The sequence below is a fragment of the Coturnix japonica genome, chromosome Z, assembly GCF_054131305.1.
Source record: "Coturnix japonica strain WE chromosome Z, WE-NBRP24, whole genome shotgun sequence".
Lineage (NCBI taxonomy): Eukaryota > Metazoa > Chordata > Aves > Galliformes > Phasianidae > Coturnix > Coturnix japonica.
Window position 1 is genome coordinate 26,176,232 of NC_140702.1, and position 9,477 is coordinate 26,185,708.

At 38.3% G+C, this 9,477-nt stretch overlaps 1 protein-coding gene across 3 annotated transcripts in view; it reads left to right on the plus strand.

Annotated features, from left to right (window-relative positions):
• WDR36 (WD repeat domain 36) overlaps nucleotides 1-7,387 on the plus strand; it is a 28,369-nt gene extending 20,982 nt beyond the window's left edge. For all 3 annotated transcript variants that reach the window (XM_085529178.1, XM_085529179.1, XM_015849464.3), the window contains 6 exons: nucleotides 468-565; nucleotides 1,759-1,901; nucleotides 2,468-2,584; nucleotides 2,822-2,903; nucleotides 4,946-5,133; nucleotides 6,512-7,387. In XM_085529178.1, coding sequence (XP_085385304.1) covers nucleotides 468-565; nucleotides 1,759-1,901; nucleotides 2,468-2,584; nucleotides 2,822-2,903; nucleotides 4,946-5,133; nucleotides 6,512-6,661 — 778 coding nt within the window. In that variant the 3' untranslated portion in view covers nucleotides 6,662-7,387. The remainder of the gene's footprint in view (nucleotides 1-467; nucleotides 566-1,758; nucleotides 1,902-2,467; nucleotides 2,585-2,821; nucleotides 2,904-4,945; nucleotides 5,134-6,511) is intronic.
• Nucleotides 7,388-9,477: the final 2,090 nt, after the last annotated feature.

A 9,477-nucleotide genomic window follows, 5' to 3' on the forward strand; every position in this document is an offset into this window, starting at 1 on the left:
TTTTCTTATCTACCTTAGACTTATATTGGCAAAAAGTCATTTACCTTAATTGCTCGCGTGCGAGTTCCAAACTTCAAGAAAATTTGTTCTGAATGCCATGCTGTAATTATTTGAAAGTAGGATGAATCATGTATATTTGCATAATACTTTGTAACTACTAAGTGCAAGCAAGATTTTTAGGTAATTTTGCCATTGGAAATGAATGCAGAAATTAGCACTAATTAAAGTAAAATAGTTCATATTACTATATGACGTCTTTGGCCATAATGCTTTAGCATAACTTTTCTATTTCAGACTTTTTGACAATATATGCCACTACATTTCATGTTACATTCATGTGTTTATCTTTAATAGAACCCAGTGTGTAGTTAGAGCACAGTAATATTAGGCTGCAGTGAAATTCTTTCTGAATTAATCATTCCCATTTACATGAAAATTGGTTTTAAAATGTCTATTTTATTTTTTAGGTCAAATCGTTCTTTATATTCGCTTGTCTCTTTACGGCCCCTTCCAGCAGACTATGAACCTTCTGTGATTACACTCCCTGGCACTTGCCCTCTGCAAGGTAACCTTCAGTCAAATTATTTTCTATCTGATACTGAATTTCAGATAGAAGACACTATTTATTTCCTTGGTGAAAACTTCATGTCTTATTATTCTGTTTCTGAGTTTCTGTTTATTCCACCATTTCTTAGCAGACTTTGGCATGCTCCAATGTTTGCTGAAATGTCCATGTTTCTGCATTTGGGCACACAAATCTACATTCTAATGACCTTCACTGGTTCAAGTAGATTTTGTGGGTAATAAGAATGCTTATGCTATTTGATTGCTTTCTTTAAGCCCAGATTGCCTTAAGAACCTTCCATTATGACCTCTATTAGAGGTGCTTGAAATTAGTGTTTCTGTTTAGCATTAGGGAAGGGATCTCTTTTTGTTCCTTTCCCCTCCAGCTTTTGTGCCATGGTACTTTCAGTGCTGTGTGTTGTCACATGGGCAAGAAGACTGGCTTTAGCTCACCTTCTACATTCCTGTATTGAATTCCCAGTGGAAGAATAGCCTAAATTGCATTATAGGTATATTTAATACCAACAGTTACGCATCTGAAGGCCTCTAGATGGAGGTCTTGTACGACAAATTTTAGTAGTTCTTGTAAGGTGAAGTGCATGCATTTTGATTTCCAGCTGGAGCGGAGACACACTTAACTGTTAACTACTTAAAAGAACAAATAACCTGCTCTGTTGATCACTTAATTGGGCACATTTTCTTTCCAGATGCCTAAATTAGGGAGAGGATTTCCTCCCATAGGTGTTCATGTTTTAATCCTGTAAATTGATTCTGGCAGAATGCTTGAATTTACTTCTTATCTTCAACCAATGTAAGGCTTCTGTTTAGATGCTCAAAACTTATAATGTTTTGGTGTTGTGATTTTAGGCTTTTCTGGGGTGTTCATGGATTCAGCTGTGTAGTATTATGCAAAAAGAAAGCAGAAAGCGAACATGTTTGCTTTGCAAACATATCTTGTTGGCGTTTGCAGTCTTATCTATTCAATTCTACATTTTAGGCACAATTATTCATAATTTATTATTTCACTGGATTGATAAAAGTTTGTTGCTGGAGCTTGTTAGATGTTTATTATGCTAACAGACGTATATCTGCAACACATGTTTTTTATAGAAAATTGCAAAATAAATAATCGTGGTTTTATTTATAATAAAGAATAAGTTGTGTATGTTCATAAAATATATTTCTTCTTGAAAGACGTGGATGTTGCAGAAGATGAAGACAAATGTGATGAGATGGTAGAATACGAGTCACCAGAACAACTGGGAGAACAGCTGGTGACTCTGTCCTTACTACCTGAATCAAGATGGAAGAATCTCCTCAGTCTTGATATTATCAAGGTAGTATTTTGAGGTACACCGTTGTTAACTACTGTAGTATCTGGGTGGTGTTTCTGAAGAAGCAGGTAAAATAAAGGATGTATCTTTTGCAATCAGTCTCTGAGAAGAACTGTTTAGCAACTTTTGCCATAATGATTCATGCAATGTGAGAAAAATAACTGTCTGAAGTGAGGTATTTCTTTTTTAGTGCATCTTGTTAGTATCTGTAAATCTGTTCTGAGTGCTTCCAAACCATTGGCAGCCATTCCTATAAACATAAAAAAAAGGAATAAATAAATACTAGCATACAGCTGGATAGTGCCTTTGACCTATGAGCTGCATTTATCTGTTCACAGGGTTTGATTTCACTTTTCAGTATTGTTCTGGATTTTGCTGTAGTTTCTGGGATTTGAGGAAGAGGTTGTTCTAAACAATTTCTGTTCATATTCAGTTCATATACGAAAGTAAACTGTTTTTCTGCATATTTACTTTTAAGTTCTAATAGTTTTTGTGATAGTTTCTTGATAACAAAAATTCCCACTCTTTCTTACTGTGATCTTGACTTTATGCAAATATCTTATTCACAGAAAAAAAATAAACCAAGAGAACCACCAAAAGTTCCCAAGTCAGCACCTTTCTTCATCCCAACGGTTCCTGGTCTTATACCCCGATATGCTGCTCCAGAGCAAGAAAATGATACACAGGTAAAAAAAAACCAAAACAAAAAGACTATAATAATGCTCAACTGGTGTATTTTTACAGTGAAATCTTAAAGGTTTTTAATTCTAACTGAAGTTTGCTATAGACTTCACCAATTTTAATGTACCTACATTAATGCTTTTTTTCTTTAAGGCTTTATCATGTTAGGAAGAGACTATAACTGAGATGTAAATATGTTTACATTGTTATGTATATTTATTACTTACTCTTTCATGTTTTAGTCAAAGGTAGTAAATATTGGAGTACTGGCACAGAAATCTGATTTCTACGTTCATCTCGAAGAAGCCCTGAGCACTAATGAATGTAAGTAAAATTCACTAAAGTGTAGAAACTAGTGATATTTTGGTATGTTTCATTTCAAATGCCAGAATTGCAATGTATGAAGGAAAAGTGCACATAGTACAATAGCAAATGCACAAATAATAGTCTGATAGGTATAAAGCTGAGGAACACATAACCTATCTAGACCAAAGACCAAGCTGGCTGGCAGCATGGCGCCAAACTGGTCAAGAACTGCTTAGAGAAAGCAGGTAATGTTCTTAAGACTGTTAAACATTTTTGGAGGTTGTGATGCTATCATCCAGAAAATGTGCTCTTTATTATTTGGAAGGGAATGATCTGATGAGGAATAATATGGTGGTTTATTGAGACATGAAAACTCTTGATTTGCTTAAGCAAATTCTGTTTGCAAAGGCTACTTCTCTGAACTTTCAGCAAACTTAAATGTTAATTGTAGTTGCCTTATAATTTAAACCTTTAGGAAGAAAAAAATGATGCTACTGACAAAATCTGTTGGATATTAATCTTGGAATTTGTGCACTTACGATGCTGTTGAGGATGAATGTAGCTGCTGTTTTCCTTGTTGATACAGTGCTGCTACAGAATCACTGAAACTAGGATTTTTAGAGATGCTTGGCAGTGTAACTGACCTGAAAATTTAAATGGACAGCTATTGTAAGCTTGTCTAGTTCGTCTATGAGGCAGTTCTGAAGATCTTAAAACATTTTGTGTGCACACTTCATTTTGGCCATCAGTCACAAGGAACTTGTGGGTTTATTCTCTTTTTAATATGTCATTAGAAAGTATTCAATTAAGGTGTTTTAGAACTGCCCTGAGAAGAGTAAAACATGAGTTGAAAATAGGAAAACCAAATTAAGCTTCTTCTGGCTGTCTGCACCAGGGAGCAAGCATATTCCATGATGCACCGCAGTAGTGATGCCCTGGGCTGCCCTCAGGCTTTATCATCTTTGCTGAAATGACAGTGTGCTGCAGGGAGCCTGTTGGTCCACTCCCAGTATTCTGCTGGTGTATAACATGGTCCTGTGCTCGGTATTTGTCAAGTGTCTCTTCTAAAGACAATTAGGCCATGCAAATAAGTAGTGGTACATTAGAAGCCATCCTAATTTGCTGTTGGAATGGAGGCAGCATTTTGCACTGCAGAGCAGGACTGTAGAATATCGATTTAACTGGGCACCTTTTCCATATTATATGTATACTAATTTCACGGTATATTCCATGCTTGGTTTTTCAATCTCTTACAGCACAAAAATGAGTTAATGCGTCCCTTTAGCACTCTTAGTGTCACACCTGCACTTTAGCTAATAATCTTCACAGGAATTAAATATTTATGTATAGAAATAAATTTAAGCCACCTAAGAATTACTAGCTAATGCCTGATAGCAGTGTTTACAGTGTTTGGAGACGATAAGAAACTGCTTTCCTTAGTAACTTCAGAATCAGAAATATCAGCTGAGAGCATCAGAGATTTTGCTACCATTTCTATTACGGAGAAGTTTTCCCTCTCTGCCTCAGAAAAGCAGAAGAAATTTACTTAACAAGGAATAATTCCCTTAAATGTGCCAGGTTATGTTTGTCTTTGCTTCATGTCGAATGCAATAAATGCTAAAGGTTGCTAGAGATGATAGTAGTTGGTATGTCTCTTCCAGGATATGTTTGCCAGAATAGTTTGGAATACAATTTTATTCCTTCTTTTTTTTGAAAAGAAATAAAAAATGTCAGTCTTAACTAGTTGATCAGAGTAATAGTTTATCTAAAGACACAGAAGTTAAAGGAAATTTATGGAAAGGTATTACTTGTATTTGTCAAGGTAGACCTAGTAAAAAAAAAACAAAACAATTTCCTTATTAGAGATGTGTTTTTCTGAGACATGATGAGTTAAAGGCAGGATGACATTTTGTGGAAAGCAAGAATAGTAAGGAAGCATTAGAAATCTGAGCTGTTGCTTGATGACTATGTATCAAATGTTGTGAATTGCCTTGGATGGATTCCTGACATTCTTTTCTGCAGATGTTAACAACAATGGATTGCTCTATGTTTTAACACAGATACAGCTCCGCTTAATTTGCTGAAAGACTTGGGGCCATCTAATATTGAGATAGAACTGAGAAGTTTGGCCCCTGAAGGTGGTGGTTCTCTGGAGGTGATGCTGAGCTTTTTGAGAATGATCGGGATGATGCTGAACAAGAAGTACAACTTTGAACTTGCTCAAGCATACCTTGCGCTATTTCTAAAGGTAACAGTGTTCTTTTAGAAGCTGATCTTAGTCCTGAATAAAACGGTCCAGTGAAAGGACACAAAAGCTGTGTGAGCTCTCTGCTAGAGCTGCTTATCTTAAATGGTTTCTTTTGGGGATGGTCTTGAAAAAAAAAAAAATAAATAAAATTTTTTAATAGATTTTTACTCTGTTTTTTATTCCACTTCACTTTTTGTAACACTTTTTGGTTGTTAATTTCTAAGCTAAGTTTTTCTGTGTTTTGAGTAATTCAGTGCACAGTGTTTGGGGAAGTAAAGTAAGTGTTTTATTGCACTTAACCCTTGAAATTGGAAGTCCAACTTGACTTGGTGTATCAGTGGTCTGCCTTTCTGTTAACTGTTAAGCTTCACAGAACTGAAAAATTATTCCCAGATATGTGGAAGTTAGAAAGTTACGATGATAAAATGCAATAGTGTTTACTCGAATGGTTCTGTAGAGAATTGAAAGCTTTCTGATGCTGCTGTACCCTCTTACCTGCTGTATGAAGCTGTGGGAGAGCAATTAATCACAACTTAATGGGAAAGTTGTTAAAACATTCGGCTATGTCGTAGTATCTGTCTAACAGCGCATTTCTTATTTCAGGATTATATTTTATGGCTTTGTCTCTTTCTTCCACTGGCATTAAGTGGAATGCATAGGGTTATGTCAGTAAGAGCAAATGGTGCATGCTAGTATAACTAAATCTGTGGGGTGAGACAATTCAGAATAACAAATTCCCCCTATGATGAATGCACAATGATATATTTTGTTGTAGATTCTAGAGAAGACAGCTCATAGCTTATCAAAACTAATAGATTTATGCTGTAGCTGAGAAAATTGCTATTCCATCCATTAAGTGGTAATAATATAGTGACTATGTATATGGTTAAAATACTGCTTTTCTTTTTTCTTTTCTGTGGTTACTATCTATAAAGAAGACACTTTATATAAGGAAAAAAGAAAACATCCGTCATATCTTCAAGAGTGTGCTGACACGGTTCTTCTTGCTCTGTTCAATACAGATAATTAGAATAATAATCATGATTGATCTCAGAGCATCTTTTTCATGTTTCTGAACTGAACATGAGTTTTATGATGTAGTTTTTGGAAAGAGGAAAAAGTTACCCTCTAGAGAAGTGTGTGATTCAGCAGCATCTATACATCTAGTAAGATGTTTTGCAGCCTTATCCTATCTGCTAAATATGTGGGAGGAAAATGGCTTCTGAAAGAATAGCCAGATTTAAAGATAAATCAATAAATAAAAAGGTGGGATTAAATTGAACTAATTGATAAACTGTCGTCATTCAATTCCAATACCTGATGGTCTGAATTTGGTCTGTGTTAATTTTACTAACTGCTGATTATTTTTATTTTTCAGTTACATCTTAAGATTATTTCATCAGAGCCAAGTCTATTGGAAGAAATATCTAGTCTGTCAACGCAACTTGAAGAAACCTGGATTCATCTGCGTTCTCTTTTCAATCAGAGTCTATGTGTGCTAACATATATGAAAAGTGCTTTGCTATAAAATATTTGAGAGTTTTGACTACATAAAAGTTTCTTCAGAAAAACAGTACAACTTTTTGCCAAAGTTACTGAATTCCAAGATTTACACTGGAAGTTCTGATGCTGTGTTTTATATGTCTGTCTAGATCAAAGTGTTTTAGAACATAAAGTAACATGCAAACGCTCCCTGAACTCTGATAGTTTGGGCCGTACCCACTGCCCTGGGGAGCCTATTCCATGCCTATCATCGTCTGGTGAAGAATCTTTTCATAACTCCCACAGACTGTCCCCAGTGAAGTTCCATGCCATTCCCAAAGAAGAAACGATTTAAAATAAAAAGAAATGGGAGTATATTTACTATGTGATAGTCCATAATATTTATTATGCTTAATAAATCAGTACCATTAATGCAAAAAGAGCATATTAATCATTAACCAGTTCTAAATATTGGTGTAAAACAAAGGAGTACAAAAAATTGCATTCTTCTGAAATCAGAGTGCATTTACATATACCTTGTAAATGTTTTCTTCGCAAGTTGCCAAGCTGTATTCTCTAAGCAGAGGTTGCTGGCAGTACCACAAATGATGGAAATAGGTAGAGAAGTGGGAAAAAACATTTTGTGGCGTCAAGTTTCTCAGAATAATTTTGTAGTATCAAGTTTGGATGAAAATTAAGATTGTTTTCTTAATGAGATAAAAAATTACAGAAATAAAGGCCTAGAGTTGGGAGGATTTTTTTCTTGCTTGAATCAGGTGCTGTTTTATTGAGTTGGTATTTAGGTTTAATGCAGTAATGTTTGGGAATTTACAAAAAGGATTTTCCTAAAACTTCAGGCTTTACTGCTTGAGAATGTGGGAGTGGAGAAAGGTTAATGAGAGTGTATTGGACTGTGTGGATTCAATGGCCTGCCACAGAATCACAGAAATACAAGACAGTGTTCGGTAGACAGTGGCATGCAGTGCACTCTGATGCCCTCAAGTCACAAAGGGATAAAATCAGTTTATATTTCTGGGGTGTCTGGGGGTTCCCAACAGCTGACTATGTTAGAGGCTCAAATAAGCCTTGCTGGCAAAAACTGGCAAAAGCACCCTATTGTGTCTGGCCTAAGGCCTTCATGCATACTTGGTATTGATTACTTGAAGGGGGTGTATTTTAAGGATCCCAAAGGGATATCCATGAACCTTTGGAATATCTGGAATAGCTGCTGTAGATGCAGGAGGTGTTAAGCAACTGCAAACCAAACACAGTACTCAAGGTGAGGCCTCACCAGTGCTGAGTACAGGGGCAGGATGACTTCCCTAGTCCTGCTCCCCACACCATTCCTGATACAAGCCAGGATGCTGTTGGCCTTCTTGGCCACCTGGGCACACTGCTGGCTCATATTCAGCTGACTGCCCATCAGCACAACAAGGTCCCTTTCCAACAGGCAGGTTTCCAGCCACACCTCCCCAAGCCTGTAAGGTTGCCTGGGGTTGTTGCGACCAAAATGTGGGTCCTGACACTTGGCCCTATTGAAACTCATGCCATTAACCTTGGCCCATCAATCCAGTCTATCCAGGTCCCTCTGTAGTGCCCTTCTCTCCTCAGGCATCTGCAACAACACTCCCTCCCAATTTGGTGTTGTCTGCAAACTTTCTGAGGATGCTCTCAATCCCCTCATCCAGATCATCTATGAAGATGTTAAACAGAAGCGGTCCCAGAACTGAGCCCTGGGGGACACCGCTCGTGACCACTGTGATTCCACTCCATTGACCACAACTCTCTGGGCCTGGCCATCCAGTCAGTGCTTCACCCAGCAGAGTGTACACCCGCCCAAACCTCGTGCAGTCAGCTTCAGCAGAATACTATGGGGGACAGTGTCAAAGGACTTACTAAAGTCCAGGTAGACCGCATCAACAGCCTTACCTTCATCTACCAAGCGGGTTACCTTGTCATAGAATGAAATCAGGTTTGTCAGGCAGGATCTACCATTCATAAACCCATGCTGACTAGGCCTGATCCCCTGGCTGACCTTTAGTTGATCCGTGATGGCTCCCAAGATTATCCTTTCCGTAACCTTCCTAGGCACTGTGAGACTGATGGGCCTGTAGCTACCAGGATCGTCTTTCCAGCCCTTTTTGAAGATGGGTGTCACATTCGTCAGCCTCCAATCCACCGGGACGAACCCAGTCAGGCAAGACTTCCCAAAAATGATGGAGTCAGACCTCCACTGGGTGCTGCTGTGCCAGAACTCCAGTATGAACTGGAGTCAAAAGCAGCCAAGTAGTATGCCACTACTGACATTACCAGTGCCTCACTGTAAGTCCCCTTTATCAGGTGATGTGGAAGAATAAGTTCATGTGAGGTCCTGAGCAGCAGCAGGCTTTTGAGCAGGTTAAACTCAAGATAGCCTGTGCTGTGGCTCTAGGGCCAGTACAGTCAGGACAGGATGTAAAGAGCATCCCCAAAGCTGCTGCTGGAGAGAAAGGTGTCACTTGGAGTTGGTGGCAAAGAGCCTCAGGAGAGACCAGAGGCCGGCCCCTGGGATTTTGGAGTCGAACGTACAAGGGGTCCAAAGAGCGCTATACTCCAACTGAGAAGGAGATCTTAGCTGCATATGAGGGGGTTCGGGCTGCTTCCGAAGTAGTCAGTACTGAAACACAGCTCCTTCTGGCACCTCAACTGGCTGTGCTGAACTGGATGTTTAAGGGATGGTCCCCTCCACCTATCATGCTAATGATTCCACTTGGAGTAAGTGGATTGTGTTGAATACACAGTGAGCTCAGATGGGGAACCTCAGTGGTCCAGGAATCTTAGAGGTGATCATGGACTGGCCTGAGCTACTGACTTGCCCACATC